The sequence below is a fragment of the Esox lucius genome, chromosome 13, assembly GCF_011004845.1.
Source record: "Esox lucius isolate fEsoLuc1 chromosome 13, fEsoLuc1.pri, whole genome shotgun sequence".
In the NCBI taxonomy this organism is placed as follows: Eukaryota; Metazoa; Chordata; class Actinopteri; order Esociformes; family Esocidae; genus Esox; species Esox lucius.
In genome coordinates this window covers 23,826,070-23,844,579 of record NC_047581.1, presented here as the reverse complement: position 1 = coordinate 23,844,579, position 18,510 = coordinate 23,826,070, and the positions used below count along the sequence as shown (strand labels likewise).

The following is an 18,510-nucleotide window of genomic DNA, read 5'->3' as shown; positions in this document are numbered from 1 at the left end:
CAGTAGATTTCTTATAAACCAAATCTAATAGAACTGAAGACAGAATAGAACGGTCTTCTCAATAATACTTTTTTAATTTTTTTAGTTAATCTGCATCATTGGGAACTCATAAGAGGTCATCAATGAGTTCAAGATTCACAGGGGTAAAAATATGTGGTGACACTGCCAAACTCCCTTTTATCAACAAGGTGAAGGTAAGAGAATACACAAATAAAGACGGGTTCAGTTGTTGATTTTCATAGATTAGGCAATAATTAGGCAATAGCTATTAAAAGTATTAACATGCCTAAAAGTACACATCTCTCCACTATGATGACAAAACTTCCACAAATGATGGTTCCAAAGGTAAAATTTCTCCAAGGATCACAGTTGGTTAAACCTTGGTACAAAGTTGGTTACAAGGTTAAACCTTGGTTACAAAGTTGCAAAAACTACAATAAGACATGACCTCCATGCCAACAAACTAATTGGATGCCTTGTCAGAATATTGCCTCTAACCTCAAAGACATAAACATCAGCATTTAGTTTGCTAAACCTCATTGGAATGTTGATTGGAACTGGTCCTATTTTTTCGTTTAGCAATGACCTCAATTGAAGGTTAGGCTTCTCTCATATTTTGAGTGTGAGATCAGGCTGATGAAAAACAACATACCCTTTTCACCCCTCTTTACAAAGGGAGCCGATAACTCGGGAGGGCACTGAATATTAGAGAAAGACCCCACTGAATGATTCAGAACATGATGAAGGATATTTTACCAGGGAAAATGTGAAAGGATAAGGATGTGAAATTTAAATCACCAAAGCTCAAGAGTGGGCAGACTACACACTATAATCTAGCCAAGCCAAAGGAGTCGCTAGCCAAGTCTAGCCTGTCTACACATCCAGTATCTGAGACAGAGAAGCTGCTGCATGAGCGTCCAGGCATCTATAATTTATCTGGAGGAGCTCTCTGTACCAGGAAACAGTGTGTGTGATGAATGCAGATAGGAGGATAGAAGATACACCATGTTATACCCAAAACTGCTCAGTTGAGCTACATTGGGTGGAGTGTGTCGTGCGCGTAATAATCCATGTAATGTCTAGAGAAGCGCTTCACCAAGAAGAAACATGTTTTCAATTGTCAGGGAGCCAATGAATATTGTGCTCTTCTCAGGTTTGAGGTCGTAAGCCAGCTACTCCAGTTCAACAACGGTGCAAGCATAAACAAACAACAGAAGTGATGGGTGAGAGGATTAACACAGAAAAAGCGTGGTGGTGGTGGTGGTGGTGGTGGCGGCGGAGCGAACAAAGAATGGAGTCTAACAATCCAAGAGGTGGAATCAGAAGGTTGGTAAGACCTACCATGCATGCATTTAGACCCAGGAGTCAACAGGCTGAGGTTTAACATCACAGGCATCCAGGAGACTGACAGCAGGCCTGTTACTCCTGATATAGTGTTTCCTATGTGTGTCATTCTGCAGCAACAGGAGAAGGGGTTAACGGCAAAACAAAGAGGTCAATAAATCGTCCAAACAGAAGAGCTGAAAGCCAGGGTTAGTTCCTTAACATAAAGAAGGCTTTTAGAGTCTCAACGAGGGACTGAAGACAACACACCAACCGACGCATGCAGACAAACAATAGGGGTTCAACAGCAGGTGCATTTTGGGCAGCAGCCTTCTGGAGGTCTAGAAAGCAAGGTTGAGCATTGTTGGTTTCTGTGCTGAAATAAATCCAAACCCCTGGGGGGAGGTTGTAAGCTACAGAGGACATGTCTGCCATCTCCAGTCCTGCCTGACAGCTAATTTTCTTCCTGGGGATTTGGACTCAAAAGCAGTCCGGTTGTTGGCTAGCACGTGTGTCTCCACAATGCACCTTGTCTGAGCAGCTGACACTACACACAACCGAACACTTCTTAGTGTCATCTTCACACCGGAATACTGCTGTGGTCGGATAAACAGGGGAAATCCTCAAAATGTAATCTCAAGAAGCACCTGCAGGACTATAAAGGAGAACAGTAAAATATGAATGTATTTCCTCATCCCATTTGAACTCATGCTACTACAGTAGTCTGACCTGATTTACCCATCAACAAGGAGGATGTCTAGCAGTGTTAGTGTGTTTGACCCATCCAACCAACCCTAGACATTCACCACACTGATATTCCTGACAGAACATAATCCTGTGATTGGATTAAATTGGAAACACATGACTGGAAAGGACGTCTGTGAATAAATCAACGTATTTCTCTGAGTTTGGACTAGGGTTGGGCATTCTGCCAGGCTGATGTGGGTATATGTGTGTGTGTGTGTTTGTGAGAACAAGGTCAGGTCGTTTATCTTGCTCCATAAAGAAAAGTGGAGGAGATGAAGGGGAGGACTATTTTAATGAGTCCCACAATAATTACTTTCTCAATCACAAAGCTTAGACTCAATTAGCTGCTGCTTTACTTTCAGATCTGCCGTCGGCAGCCAGAAAATTGGACTGCTAGATGCGTGGCACCCAGCTTGACAGGCGACAACATCAACTGCTGCTGCAGAAAATGAAAATCCAGATATATCTTCAAGGAATCAATACCATTTGGTCGTTCTTAGTAAGGACCTGGCATAGACAAATGGGCAAAGGTTCTGATAGCAATGGGTTTCGGCTGCCTTAACAGAAAGGGAGCATCAGGACTTTTTAATAACCTGATCACTAGTGTTTTGGGTCCAGACCAGACATACCTTTAATGGCTCCCGTTCTGCCAGGTCCACGGACCCATCGCCAGCACTCTTGTACTTGCAGTCCTTGTCTCTCTGGTCGATGGTGGAGTAGCCATCTAATGAGAGAGACCATGACAAGGGGAGATCACTTGGTAAATGCGCAGATGGAAATTACAGCATAGAAATGGACTGGACCTGTGAGGAACAACTCATTAGTTAGACAATAAACAAGACTGTCATGTTTCCATTTACACCGAAGAGGGGAGCTCTCAAGAGAACAGTTTCATTTGTAGGGTTTGAACACAGAATTTCCCACACTTTCTGTTGCTATCTGTTCTACAGAATGAATGCCCAACTTTGTACCAACATCTTGTTAAGAGAGGGGTCTCGCAGCATTAAAAAGAAAAACAGTGCAGCACTGCATTGCATTGCCCAGAGCATTGCAACAATTCATATCTTTCTGTATTCCCAACATTGGTTAACCGTTATCTTGTTGTTTTGGCAATGGTGTTGTTAGCGTGACTGAACTGTGAGGAGTTCATAGAGATAAGAACATTCCATTTAAGACTGTGTTCCTCGTCTGCGTTTGAGGTCATGCAAACTCAGTCTTACCTGGACCAAGCTCGTCCATAGGTATCATATCACCCCTTCCATTTTTCTTGGTGCCTGAAAAGCATTATATATATATATGCCGGTTTTGTCATGAGTGCCACAAACACAATTTGTTTAATTCACGAGCCAACGATGCTTTCAGGCCAGCGGTTCTCGATCGCTGTCTGCTGCTACACTTCACCAGTAACGCAGGCAGGCTGAGAAGGGGTGTGAATGACTACTGTACTTTATAAACGCATGGCAGAAAAAATGTGTCACAAGGCCAGAAGCTAAAAGACGGCAAAGCACTGTCATGCTCTCGACTCCTCTGTCAATTAGATGTTTAGTGTTTTCATGGGCTGCTGCTAAAACTGCCTTAAAACATTCATATTCTATTCTACGTGATTTGATTTGTTCAGAACACACTACTGGATTAGAAAAATCCCATGATGCATCACTCTCCAGACCACACCATCCTGATGTTACTGACCGCAAACAATGCAGCCGAACAATGAGGGGACATGGTTTCACGAACAGGGCTTTGACTGTTGCTACTGTGAGTGAGATCACACAAAGACATGCACAGGGAGCCATCCTCCTCAGGCCTCAGTCTAGTCAAGGCCTCTGACACAAAGACAGGAACAACAGCAGCTTCATCCAGACATAATGCTGTTAGAAATATCTATGGTTTCCTCACTCAGTTCACCACAGTAGGCAAGGCCCGGAGGATCCCCAGTCTCGCCTGCCATCCCAGACTGACCTTGGTTCTTCTCCATCAGGGGCAGAGTGGTGTCGTCGTAGCCTGGCTTGCCGTTCTTGGCAGCTTTTGGGGCGCTGGTGGCTGTAGGCTGAGATGGGGACAGAGTAGGGACATATGAGTGCACAGCACTACCGACCGGTGCACGTCTGTCTTTTTTGCCACAGCTGTATACCTGGAAGTGGCTCTTGTTCCATCCGTCCTTGGTCAGGGCGTTCCTTAGGTCCTTGTAGCTCCACACCGTCTGAAGCACATGGGAGGCAGCCTTGTTCTCGCGTGATGATTGGCTGAGGGAGATGGCGTTAGGCAGAAACGTTTTTATCAGACAAGACCGGAGTAAAACAATTTGCAATGGAAACATTTGTTTCGTTGGGCCCGACCACTGCCAGCAGAGACTGAAGCTGAATACTATCAATCTCCCATTCAAAGCCATCATCCATCTATTCCCACTGGTGGTCCCCAGGAGCTCGCTTTTAATTCAGACCCCAACGGTCGCACACATCCCCTCTCATTCAATTCATTAGCTACTTCTAAGCCCTTCTGTTAATTACATTGGGGGGGGGGGGGGGGCAATCTCATGGGTTTAATTTTGTGTTAAATAAAGACACCAAATCCCCAGTTGAAACTCATCCTAAATGATCAATAGGTTCTAGAAAGAGACGGATATCAAAACTGCGTGTCTCTGGCGAACTGACTTGATCAAGTACACGCAATCAGTCAGTGGAAAATGAAGACAGGAATAGGAAGACAGGGATAGGAGGACAGGGATATGAGGACAGGGATATGAGGACAGGGATATGAGGACAGGGATATGAGGACAGGGAAATGAGGACAGGGATATGAGGACAGGGATATGAGGACAGGGATATGCAACACAGTGGAAACTGGGAAATCATTAAAACATCTCCTAAGATCCTATTCAAGTCAAAGGCACTACATTGTGTTTCCAGGATTATTCCGAGGAAGTAGTGATCAACGGATGGAAATGACAGAACGTTCTATTATTAAATGCTCTGGATTTACATCTACATGAGTCAGTTAGCAGACGCTTTAAATCCTGAGCGACTTATCTAAGGTTATACCTTTCACAACTGGCCCCTAGGTGGGACTCGAACGTACAACCCTGGCATTGCAAGTACATTGCTTGAACAACTGAGCCACGTGGGACCCTCGAATAGCATTCAAGGTCAGAATAATGGCAGCAGTTAGAGGCAGGGACCTTCTCTCATGGGGGAGGTTCGAGACATATTGCACATACTGTAATGGCAGATAAGGCATAATGCGGAAATGTGGTTGATTCAGTTTGAATCATTTGTTCGACAGACTGATTCAGTTGTTCCACAGACTGATTCAGTTGTTTGACAGACTGATTCAGTTGTTTGACAGATCGATTCAGTTGTTTCAGTTGATTGCATGAGTCAGCGCTGTACCTGGTCTTGTTGATGGCCACCAGTTTCTCGATGGCCTGGGCTTGGATGAGGGAACGCGCGTTCTCTGAGCTGTCCGTCACAATCTCGTGGATGGTGTTGAGAATGGCTACCACTGTGTCTTCCTCCAGGTTCTTCGCTGGCCGTTGCTGACCGCTGGGAAGATTACTCACCAGGTCCCTCATGGCATAGCTTCCTGCAAGGGTCAAAGAGCAGGAGGCAGAGGTCAGATAGAGAGGTAGCAGATTGCATTACATCTACTAGACCCGGCGGTCATTCAAATACCAATTATAACGTTGACTTGTCGACATTCATTCCAATCTAAAATCAGTGTACTACACATTCAGATTCAGCCAGACAGGTTTGGACCTCTGAGTATTCCAGAGAGTTTAAACCCTTCATACTGCACGCCATAACGCGAGGCGTTGTGCAGAGCGTGTCCTGTTACGTGGCCAACGGTCGTACCAATCAAGTCCTTGTTTCGGCGGTCGATGGAGAGGTTGCGCAGGGCGATGGCCACGGCTCGTACCACCTTGTCAGAGTCAGAACGCAGCAGCTCAACCAGGATGGGAAGGCCCTTCTCCTTTCTCACCGTGGCCCGGATGTAGTTGGACCACTGAGGACACAGTGGGTAACATGGAGGATACACTGAACAGAGAGATAAATAACTGCCAACACATACATGATTACTGTACAGTTGCACGGCGTGGTCTCTGGAATCTTCCAGAATAACACAGCAGGGCGTGGACTGTCATGTGACCGAATTCGACTGTGATTTAACATCAATAAATTCTCTCTTTTCCTGTAACACAACACATTAAGCTGGACATGAAAGAGCTCCTCTTCTAAACAGCATTACCCCCCTGAGATGTAATTAAACGAATGTAATACCATAAAAAGACCACTGGGCGGCACTGGTAAACCTACAACTAACTACCCAGTGACACAGCTAGGGAGCAGCAAGAGGATAAAGAGAGGATGTTAAATAAAAAGCTGGAGATATCTTAATAGGGAGTGAGACCCGTTGCGTCCATCTCTCTTAGCAGATGGGTCTGATGCCCTCACAGCTGCCCCAAACCCCAAAGGGTAGCCTGCCATTCTGACTATCCTCCTCTGCTCAAACTACACAGGGATACATGCCTCTATACACTGTACCACACTCATTAAAAATCACCAGTGCAGAACGGTCATGGAGCACTGAGCAGAAAGGGACATGGCGACACTTTTCAAACATGGTACATCTACACACGTGTTACATGACACGTAAGCTCTTTGATGTTTTCATTTCAACTTCGCATCCTGACTGTTGTGTTTCGCCCAGCTCTGTGGAGGGAGAGAGCCGTGAACGAGCTGAGAGGATGAAGAAAGAGCTAGAGTGGGGCCGGGGCCTGCTGGTGAATGCTGTGGATATGTTTACAGTGTGACAAATAGGTGTTAGAATTCAATCAGGATAGCGCTAGCACGCTAGAAATCTCCAGGCTTAACATAGACACATTATGAAGACGATTCCATTCCTGAGGGGAAGAACACGAGGAGCCTCCATACTTTACACTAGTCATAAGTGATAAAACGACGGAGCTGGACTAAATACCGCACTTACTACTAACCCAGTGGACGTGTGTGGATGACTTTAGAAGAGGCTAAATGACTAGTAGAACTTCTTCCCCATAATCAGAATGCGTGTACGTCGGATGTGAGACTCACGGTCCACTGTCCGGCACTGAGGTTCTGCAGGGCACCCGCGGCAGCCTCCAGGGTGTTGTAGTTCTGGCTCTCAGTAAGCAGGGACAGGTACAGCCTCACCACCTCCGGCTGGTACAACAGCTCGAATCCTGCAAGGAGAGACACGTGTTCGGGGACGTGAAAGCCAGTTTCCTCCCTCCAGTCACACCCATAGGTAAAGAATTCTAAAGAAGATCCCATATGGATCAGGTAAAATGGCCCAGTGTGTTCAAGAGAAGCTGCCACAACAGGACATCAGATGGAGCACAAATACAACAAACTGTACAGCTCATTTGTTTTAGTTCTTTACATTTCTACACAGTTTATTTAATTTACTTTTTTTTTTTTTTGCACTGTTATAAATAGTGCACATAAATTATAAAGTCACATTTAAAATGTGCATATTGCACACAGATTCTGTTTTAATGCCATTTGTTCGACTTTGATCTGTTAATTAGATTTTGTTTATTGTTTTTGTACCTGCACTGGCAATGTAAATGTTTGTTTCCCATGCCAATAAAGAGAGGAGTTAGATACCAGGGCAGAACCACGCGGTGGGTACGTGGAGGCAGAGAGACAGAACACCGGACACAGTTTAAGGAAACACATCCGTAGCTGAGGAACAGACGCAGACATTCAGAGCTCACATTTTAACACTAATAGATGTAGGAAACTCTGCCTTTTCCTGAGCATGGAGGGGGAGCCAGAGGTTCCAGTGACATTTCAACCAGGCCTTGGTAATGGCGGCTGGAAGCAACGTGATGGGCGCTTGTCTACATGGTTAGACAACTGTGACCTCAGATTATAGTTCAGGACTGTGTTCATCAGATTATAGTTCAGGACTGTGTTCATCAGTTTAGGACAGTTAAAGATGGAATCAGCCATAGAAACAATAATAAGTAAGCCCATCGTTTATCAGTTACATTATTCTAGAATCAACAGGTAAATATAATTAATTCATTAGTAGAAACATTTATTTAGCAACTCCCTTTAAAAGGGAAAATTGACTAAAAATGTGATAATGTGTCTAGGTTAATATATCCCTCTAATGTCTTTTTGGACTGCCAGTCAAAGTGTGCAACCCCCTGCCTCAGGGAGAGCAAGCTGCTGCCAGGGACACAAGAGACACAGCGACTCATCTGCTGAATCCTGAGACCATTAATCAAAGCCAGATGATGACCTGAAACCGGAATGAGTTGTGTAATGCAATGACCACAACAGAACCAAACACACCTGGGAGGCGTCCACACTCTGTTAGTGAAACCAAGAGTTGAAGGGATTTATTTCTACCTAGACAAATTTGCCATCATTCCAGGATGAATGTCATTGCTTGTAATTATGCGACTATTGCAACACAATCTACTTTGCGCATTTACACTAAATTGCACAGAAAAAAATGATCTTGCCAGAGACCTCAGATATATCTTTGGGCATTGTTTTGCTTTATTTGAGAGTGGAAGAAGGCAAATACAAAAGAGAGACTTTCGCTGAAAGAGCAGTCAGCCAGATTCGAACCTCTACTGCAGCAGTATAAATATGCTCCGGAGGCAGTGGCCAAGACCCCCTGGGACACCAGACTGTCATTTATATCACTCACACCACTCATTATAGCACCACTGAATACGTTTGTATTGTGAATCGGGACGTAGCTAAATATTCCTTATCCATATGGGAGCAAAATCTCTCTTCTAAACATTCTAGCAGTCAGTGGTTGGCTTGTTCTGTGATGGCTCTGACTGACCAGACGAAGCTACCGAAGTAGTCCTTCTTGTTCTCATAGTGCATCCACACTAAAAGCGCCTCGCTATGAGAAGGCTTGTATGGACTTTAAACCAAGTCCTTGATCATAAGGTGTGTGTTCTCACTGACAGTCTACAGCAGGCCACTTGCGTACTTTGCCACTTGGTGAAGAAGCAGCACATGCGCACACAAGCACACCTCAATTATTCACATACTTCCACTGAGCTTAAAGAAAACAACTAGCAGTTTGTGACATATTTTCTGAAGCATTCCATTCCAGCTGTATATTTTAAACCCCTGGTTCATGTGGGCAAGAGCATAATACTAACGGTTTAGGACTGATGCATTGTGGTTGGAGAGAGACCATACATGGAGGTAAAATGAAGGGTGCTAGCTACAGTGACACAAAGAGGTGACAGCCTTATAAGTAATACAAGTACTGCTCACTTTAATGGATGAGACCAAGAAAAGACTTGGATATCTAGAAGGGCCTTTCACCATCGCCTTAATGAGGGAGAGAAGTCGTCTAGAGTCAGGCAATTAACTCCAAAGCCATGTGGAGAGGGTGGGGAGCAGATCTGTCTATTTCTGCCAGCCATCTCTGAGGGTAAACAGGCCAGTAACTGTCTTGAGGAAACACACAAAACTCAAACAAGTCTATGTCTGGGGTTCTGACCCCTTATTAAAAAAAAAAAAAAGGACATTGGGAATCTGGCTGGCTGGCTTTGAACCCTTCATCCTCGGGTTGCTAGATCCAGACACTCTACATAGCCGTTTCCTGTCAAAGCCTCTGTCCTCATCCCCACAGAATATCACTCCAACCATGTAAGCCAATTGTGGTACATGAGAAGGGTTCCACTAGTACCCAAAGAAATACACTTGTCTATATGGAGGATTCAAGTTTTCTGAGGAGCTTTGGGAGTCGCAGGGAGTGGGGGTGATCGAAGAGGGGCCAGGACAACACACACAGCTCTGCACACAGCTCCGCACACAGCTCCGCACACAGCTCCAACCCCACAACAAACACAAATACAGATATGATTTAGCGGCACCTTTTCAATACCACATGGCAAAGGAAAGGTCATTTATCAGACACTGAGGTTTCACTGCAGGGAAGGATTCTTTCTGCACCAAATCTTAGCCATGTTCAAACATCTAAGTGCAAAGCTCACTTTAAACCCAAAATAGTATTTCAATGACCAAGAAGTGTAAAACCTGCAACAAGTCTACATTCTTTGATCCCCCCATGCCTTGTAATTTCTTGGTCTTGGACTAGACAGTTATGAAATCGTAATTTCAGTGCCAAATGCTCAGGTCAAGTACTTTCCCCTCAGGCAGATTAGAATGGAGGGATATTCCATTAGCCCTTCCCTAGATATCTCTAGGACATCTATATGTCCAGCCAATGAAGATACACTATGTTAAAGATATCTCAATGTCTGTACATTATTAGGTGTAAGGGATTGGCACCATAGAGAAGCAGCATAAATATTATATTATCTCTACTAGGGTTTTCTTCTTTGGTTTCAGAATACCATCATTGTTCTCTCATGTAAGAATAAGCTAAATGGCTGTTCTGCAACAAATGGACCATTTTATTTGGGGTTTAATTTGTTTTTTTAATAACTAAAAGAAATGTAGGAGCTCTGCTTCCAAGTAATTAAAACAAGATACACTGATTGCTGGCCAGTGCAAAAGGTAGTTAATTATGATTATTCTGAAATATAATGTGTTTTGGGGCAAATCTGGAATATAAACAGTACAGACACATTTATATGCTCTCTCCATTCCCACAATTTGTGATGCCCAATTTATGATTATGGCTCTGCTTTAGTTGGTTCAGGAGAGTTAAAGCTACAGTGCCCTTCAATTCCAATCTTACCAAGCTGTTCTGCTTGTTATCACACTGCTCGCTAAATCAGAAAGTCCAGCAAATACATGCTAGCGTGGAACGCCTTTCCTGAACTCACAATCACCATTAAACTTGCGAGCACCGGACAAGACACACAGAGTCGCTACAACACCAAGAGACAAGGCAACCCTGACTGTCATCCCTGACTGTCATCCCTGACTGTCATCCCTGACTGTCATCCCTGACTGTCATCCCTGACTGTCATCCCTGACTGTCATCCCTGACTGTCATCCACCCTGGCCAGCGTTGAACCACCCTCTCCTTAACCCCGTCAGTACGCAATAACCACAATTTAAACGGGTGGCCGCAACGACACACATGTACTTAGGCAGTGACTGACTAATGCGCCACTCTGGGGCCCACAAATACCCTTCTAAATAATTTATTGAATGATGTTCCGGCCCCCAGACCATCCCTTCCAACACACAACATCCTGCCGCTGAGTCCAGACTATTGCTGTGCTACAGGGAGACGTTTTACTAGTATAATGGCCATGACATGTACATTCTATGAACTGTACGTTCCAGTCATTAGATTTCACCTGCCTGACAGGGGCCTGCCTGGCAAGTTTGTTAGTAGGGAATTATAATTTAGGGTGAATAATTAGCTATTGCTGTAAGGTGACCTTTCCGTACCCCTGATGCCGGTGCTTGGAGACGCACACACGCACACGCGCACACACTCTCTCTCTCTCTCTGGCAAAGCCTTGGTATATACTGTTTATGTAATAGTTTTTCATTTAACGTAAAGAAAATGAGCCCTGTCAGATGGGTGGTGTGTGTTGCTGCACGGCCTCTCTCCCCAGCAGTGACATACTGAGAGAACGGGACATCAAACCAGTGAGCCGAGGGACACACTTAGAGAGGCCGGAAAGCCCCCAACATCCCTTCTAAATGAGCTGATAGGGGCGGAGCTTTAGGTTCTTTTTTCGAATGTTTCAAAGCAACAAACTCACAAGCACCGGCGACTCCATTAGGGGCTAACAGAGAGACGCTTATGCTGCCGTCAGTGTGACTGAAAGTAGGTTAGAACAATGTAAAGTTGAGGTGAGATGAGTGAGGGATGAGGCTCATCAACTCACTGTTCAAGTAATAGGGTACAAGTGGCTTCACTACTGGCTGCTATTAAAGTAATGGTGCTGAGGCTCGACAAGCAGTCAAAGGATTATAGATTAACTGACAGGAACAAGCTGGCACACACATGAAGGCACACAGACAGATGCACACAGACCGAAACAGACACGTAAACACCTCACGTTCGCCTTTTTTCTGTGAAACCCCCCCCCCATCAATCAAAACTAAGTGGGGGCATATTGTCCTGTAACCTCATTGCAAGCAGTCTCATATTAAAGCCTCCCACTTTTACCACTCATACTCCGACATATCCATAGCACTGCCTACAGAAAACACCCCTCAATCAATAACAGCTATGTTACTCTACAGAAGGAAAATGTTTTGAACAGCAGGGAGGGAGGTAGCAGAATGTCACGTTCCCTCACTACGAAACACTGGTCCCATAAATAATACTGGTTAACGGGGAAAGTGACAGGTTATCATCCCCCATGGCTCTGAATTGTAGTGGAACGTTTTCACTAGGTCATCCATGTCATAGCTAAGGCATGCTTTCACAGGAAAACCCTTGGAGAGAGCTGCACTGCAAATAATGCTTGAAATAAGTGAAATAATCTACAAATTACACTAGGTAACGCTTCTTGAAACAAGCACAAATATTTAGGCATCTGAAAATGGCATGCATCTTGAAATTCGCTGGACATTTTTTCCAATTCAGACATAAAATAAGGAGCAGTTTAATATTTATTGAAAAGATCATTAATATTGATCAGATGTCTCAATTCTGTTTCAGTGGCTCTCTTAAGTCAAAATAACTTGTTTCACCTAAAACATAACTTAAAACAAGATTTTTAAGGCATATTTATTCAAACCAAGTGTTATCTAATACCAATGGAGCTTGTTATGGAAATGTATCTTAATGTAAGGATGGTTAGATTTTTAACCCGGAAACAAGATAAATACAGTATACTTGATAAGACTTTTTGCAGTGTGGTAACACGTAGCATTTTTCCGGCCTCTTTTAAAGACAATAGCTTGACAGTTGATCCTGGGTGCTCCGCAAAACGGCCACAACATATCAGGAATCTTAACTGAAAAAACCCCACTGATGACAACAACAAAACAGAATGCTCAGAAAGTTGGAGAAATGCCTATTTTGAGTTTGGTTGGTAAAAACCAGTCGATTGCCTCATGGCTAATGAAGATGAGGTTAGAATGAAGCACTTACCCTGTTTATTCTCTTTCCATCTCGTTTTCCCTAACTCTCACAGTCTCTCAATCCCTATTTCTCTCCACCATATCCCTGGCACTGATTCAAACAAACATCCCTCGAGGCAGGGAGCAACAGTCCAGCGTTTGAATAACGCTTATCCCCTCTGTATTGGCATCTCTTTGGGTATTGGCACTGGAACACCATGAAGGGCACACCACATTCCCCTAAACAAATGACAGTTGGTGGTATTTAGTTGGAAGGTGACTGTGGCACAGAGGCTAACTGGTGGTCAGTTCACCCCATTGACAGCTAGCTCCGGTTGGAGAGATGACAACAGGACGACACTGTCAAAAGGCTAATGACACATTAAAAGACTTTGGCTAGCTTAAGTCTGAGTGTGTTCTGGATCATAAGAAGTTACTGCTATTTTAGGCAAAAACACTCAAAATCCTTTGTCCTGTGAAAAGGACCTGCGGTGGCACTCCAGAGACATGTTTCAGACCGGAGATACCGCGATGACGGAGACAGCCACCGTTCTTCCAGGGGATGCCAGGACGCCATTGACGAGCCACACTATGTGCTTGGCAAACTTAAAACTGTTCCTTTTTTAAATCCACAGGACAAGTTTCCCTTTTCACCGTCCTCCAGCTGACCTGAAAACAACAGCACAGTGGTTCCTCTTCCTATCCTGAACAACAAATCCGAAAGGTTTCTTTGGCTAACCAGCCTTTCAGCAAAAAGGCAACCTTTCTGGATCAACAGTTGGAATCTAACCAGAAAAGCAAGCAGGCAAGCCAAGTTCAGCTGTCCCGCGATTAGACACTTCTTCAGGTTTCGGGGGTGTCGCTGGGCAATACGGGATTTCAGCTCCCTCCAAAGATTTTCTATTGGGTTCAGGTCTGGAGACTGGCTAGACCCATCTTCAATGCTCTTACTGAGGGAAGGAGGTTGTTGGCCAAGATCTCGCGATACATGGCCCCATCCATCCTCCCCTCAATACGGTGCAGTCGTCCTGTCCCCTTTGCAGAAAAGCATCCCCAAAAAATTATGTTTCCACCTCCATGCTTCACGGTTGGGATGGTGTTCTTGGGGTTGTACTCATCCTTCTTCTTCCTCCAAACACGGCAAGTGGAGTTTAGACCAAAAAGCTCTATTTTTGTCTCATCAGACCACATGACCTTCTCCCATTCCTCCTCTGGATCATCCAGATGGTCATTGGCAAACTTCAGACAGGCCTGGACATGCGCTGGCTTGAGCAGGGGGACCTTGCGTGTGCTGTAGGATTTTAATCCATGACGGCATAGTGTGTTACTAATGGTTCTTTGAGACTGTGGTCCCAGCTCTCTTCAGGTCATTGACCAGGTCCTGCCGTGTAGTTCTGGGCTGATCCCTCACCTTCCTCATGATCATTGATGCCCCACGAGGTGAGATCTTGCATGGAGCCCCAGACCGAGGGAGATTCACCGTCATCTTGAACTTCTTCCATTTTCTAATAATTGCACCAACAGTTGTTGCCTTCTCACCAAGGTGCTTGCTTATTGTCCTGTAGCCCATCCCAGCCTTGTGCAGGTCTAAAATGTTATCCCTGATGTCCTTACACAGCTCTCTGGTCTTGGCCATTGTGGAGAGGTTGGAGTCTGTTTGTTTGAGTGTGTGGACAGGTGTCTTTTATACAGGTAACGAGTTCAAACAGGTGCAGTTAATACAGGTAATGAGTGGAGAACAGGAGGGCTTCTTAAAGAAAAACTAACAGGTCTGTGAGAGATGGAATTCTTACTGGTTGGTAAGTGATCAAATACCTATGTCATGCAATAAAATTAATTATTTAAAAATCACACAATGTGATTTTCTGGATTTTTGTTTTAGATTCTGTCTCTCACAGTTGAAGTGTACCTATGATTACAGACCTCTACATTCTTTGTAAGTAGGAAAACCTGCAAAATCGGCAGTGTATCAAATACTTGTTCTCCCCACTGTATGAGATTATTGGTATTACAGAGTGGATATAAATTGTTGTGTGATGGCTGAAAAATATCGAGTGGATAAATATTATTGAGAGACAAAAATGTGAAGGTTGGGATGTTCCCACAAAACCACAGGGCTTGCAGGTAGTCAGTCCAAATGTTACTTTAGATGGTCTTCCATGTAATAACAGTTGAATAGCAAACCAATACGCTATGTGAACTACAACAAAAACATTGGCAGAATCTCAAGACGCATACTACATGTACATACTTTGTGGATTATGGTGAAGTATGTAGTGTTTTGTGTATAGTAAGGTAATATGCAAGTATTGGGATCAATTGGGACATACTAAAATTGTGTCGTGACATTAGATTTATTGTCACGCATTAACATCACACCAAGTATGAATATTTAGCTAGACACCAAAAATCCTTTGACTATCCTAATCCTTTCCTAATAATCCTTTAGGTGAGTGTATATGAATATATTGATAGTATAATTTACTGACTTTTTCGTCAAGTGAAAAGACAAGAGAATCGTGGTAACCCCTCTATATTACCCCAAAAACCATGCACGGATGCTTACTTCAAAAATCCACCAGAAATAGTCGTAATATAACTATAAACAGTTTTGTTTTATGCTTACCATTACCTAGCTACTGAAGTTTGTAGCCAGTGGAGTTTTTGTCTATCCTGAACAAATCCTAATTAATTCTTTGTTCTGTCCAAGGCGAGGATCGAACACCGGTCGCCCACATGGCAGTCTGCAACTCTAACCACTACGCTATATTACAAGGGGTAAGGCATACAGTCAGTCACTCACTCACTCAGTAAGAGACATATGCTCTTCTTGGCCAGGGCCGCTTATGTGGGGAAGTCAATTTATATGAAACTGTGATCATACAAGATAATAGTCCTCAGCTGTGACCCTCACCTGATCTACTGTCATTGATTCCCAACTAACAACACATAGGGATGGGCAAATCTGTTTGTCTGAGCCTGCTTTCGGCCAGGGCTGTCACAAAAAACGCTTTGGTTTCACAATACCCGAGGGGAAATGGAAAACAACCACCACAACTGCTGTCATTTTTTCCATGACGTTTTCCACTTCATTGTTGTGAAGGGTCCATCATTCGCATAGGGAGAACTGTTTTGATTTGATTTGGGTTGTGTCCATTTCACGCTCTAGGCCTAGAACTAACATTTGAAACATTTTGAAACATTGAAACAATAAATGACATTCGAACATAAGCACTTATAAGAGGCAATTGTAGGCTGAGTAATGTTGTCACTCTACAAAGGTGGTATCTGGTATGGCCTGTTATATTTCTCTAATCAAAAAAACAAAACAATGGAGATATGGCTTTGGTAGAGGAACCAAATATTAAAGGGGCCCATTTGGATGCACTTTGGCCTTCTTAAAAAGGAGAATAGAGAGCTGGCTTCATGGAACTTTGTAACATGAAATACACTACATTTGTTTTATATCTGTCATCTCTTAATATTAATAATAATAATGACATTATTTATTGGAGCGGCTGTCTTTTTAGAGAGCCAAAGAACAAGCAAGAGGCTAATTTAAATGTAATAATAATGTGTTCATACACAACCAGCACCTGTGCACTTTTGAGATGTCTGTCGTCCCGTTGCCCCCAACCCCCAAAACATAGTCCCCCGTTCACTCAGCCACCGACAAAGCATCGTTCCTCAGGGGAATCTGCGGTTATAACGCAAACTGCAGTGTTCAGCCACATACAGAAATGCGGTTGAAGAAAGTCTTAACCGCAACAGCCCTACCTTCAACCCATCCACTCAGTGAGAAAATCCAGTCACTACATCATCTCCAGGGCTGACCAAGACCATTAATTACACAGATCTCAGGAGAGGTATGAGAATATATAGGCCACTCTGGCCGGTCCGTGTGCTGACTTATGCAGACAGATACACCTAGATACATATTTGGACCTGCAGAGGAATGGACATTATTATGGAAGCTGCAGATAACTCTCGGATACTAAGGCAGGTATGGCTGGATGGATGGTCGGCAGACCGGCTGGAGGATTGGTCGGCAGACCGGCTGGAGGTTTGGTCGGCAGAACGGCTGGAGGATTGGTCGGCAGACCGGCTGGAGGATTGGTCGGCAGACCGGCTGGAGGATTGGTCGGCAGACCGGCTGGAGGATTGGTCGGCAGACCGGCTGGAGGATTGGTCGGCAGACCGGCTGGAGGATTGGTCGGCAGAACGGCTGGAGGATTGGTCGGCAGACCGGCTGGAGGATTGGTCGGCAGACCGGCTGGAGGTTTGTTCGGCAGACCGGCTGGAGGATTGGTCGGAAGACCGGCTGGAGGATTGGTCGGCAGACCGGCTGGAGGTTTGTTAGACAGACCGGCTGAGATCTGTCTGTTAAGCTCCTATAAAGGTTTAGTGTGAGACTGAGCACAGAGAAGCTCAAAGCTGGAGATTGGGTTGGGAAGAAGGAAGCGTGGGGGGGAGTGAAGGGCTCAGAGGGGGATTGGGTGGGGGTGGAATAGGCTGCTCAAAAAATGCAGTGGCAGACAGAAAACAGGAGGGTGAGAGATGGAAGAGGATATGAAGGATAGAGATAGAGGGAGGGATGTGTAGGAGAGTGTAAAGAGGAGGAGGAGAAACCAGGGGGTGATGGGGCAGGGGGGGGGGGGGGGGGCGAGGACAGCGAGAGGAGAAGAGTATCGGCTGGAACAAAAATAGCATAGGACCTAGGTTGCCACGGTAACCCTGTCCTCCGCTACTAACAAATCTGTTCATAAGACGCCACGGCAACGGAGAGCGCTCTGAGAGCAGGGTGAAACATTAAAACCATTCTTTCCATTTCCCCCCCGTCAGTCTCTGTCAGTGTGGATAGCTGAGCGACTGACAAGCAGAAATGAAAACGAAAGAGAGGATGTCAAATGTTTCCTATCAAATTCTTAGATAACGCCTCCAATAATTCCTTAGGTCGAGACACACTTCAGAGGAAAAGGGCATTAGAGGGTTAGGGTTAGTGTCCAGGTCTGAGAATGACCGTGTCTTGGGTTGTTTTTAATACCAGCTTGTCTGTCTCCCAGACAGTGTCATTTTAAGGGTCGGAGGGTCAGGGTAATATTCTGCAGCTTAACCTTTCGGTTTGGATGGAAAAACTCTAGCATGGCTTCCATAACCAAGAGGTAGAGATAAAACATTTGATATAAGCTTGACTGCATTGCTTTATGAAGCCTGTAAGGCAAAGCACAATGTGGACACATACAGCTGGTCAGCAATGAATACTGGGTTTAACAGAATGAGTGAAACCTCATTTTGAACACGAAGTGATTGCATCTGATGATGTAAGAGTGAAACGATAGGCTTTTTTTTTCATTGGGATTCAAGAGAGAGCAAGAGCGTGCGAGTTAGCGACAGAGAGAGTGCAATAGAGAGAGCA

General features: G+C 44.5%; 1 protein-coding gene across 13 annotated transcripts in view; it reads right to left on the bottom strand.

The window, feature by feature from the left end:
• The window catches only part of arvcfb (ARVCF delta catenin family member b), a 196,959-nt gene that overhangs the window by 4,008 nt on the left and 174,441 nt on the right, over positions 1-18,510 (bottom strand). For 7 of the 13 annotated variants that reach the window (XM_010876584.5, XM_020052610.3, XM_020052615.3 and 4 more), the window contains 7 exons: positions 7,158-7,285; positions 5,919-6,069; positions 5,457-5,649; positions 4,202-4,313; positions 3,967-4,117; positions 2,700-2,794; positions 1,342-1,454 (listed from right to left, as the gene is read on the bottom strand). In XM_010876584.5, coding sequence (XP_010874886.1) covers positions 1,353-1,454; positions 2,700-2,794; positions 3,967-4,117; positions 4,202-4,313; positions 5,457-5,649; positions 5,919-6,069; positions 7,158-7,285 — 932 coding nt within the window. In that variant the 3' untranslated portion in view covers positions 1,342-1,352. Of the gene's footprint in view, positions 1-1,341; positions 1,455-2,699; positions 2,795-3,290; positions 3,345-3,966; positions 4,118-4,201; positions 4,314-5,456; positions 5,650-5,918; positions 6,070-7,157; positions 7,286-18,510 lie in introns of all 13 variants that reach the window. The other 6 variants (XM_020052608.3, XM_020052617.3, XM_020052611.3 and 3 more) reach the window with 3 other exon arrangements.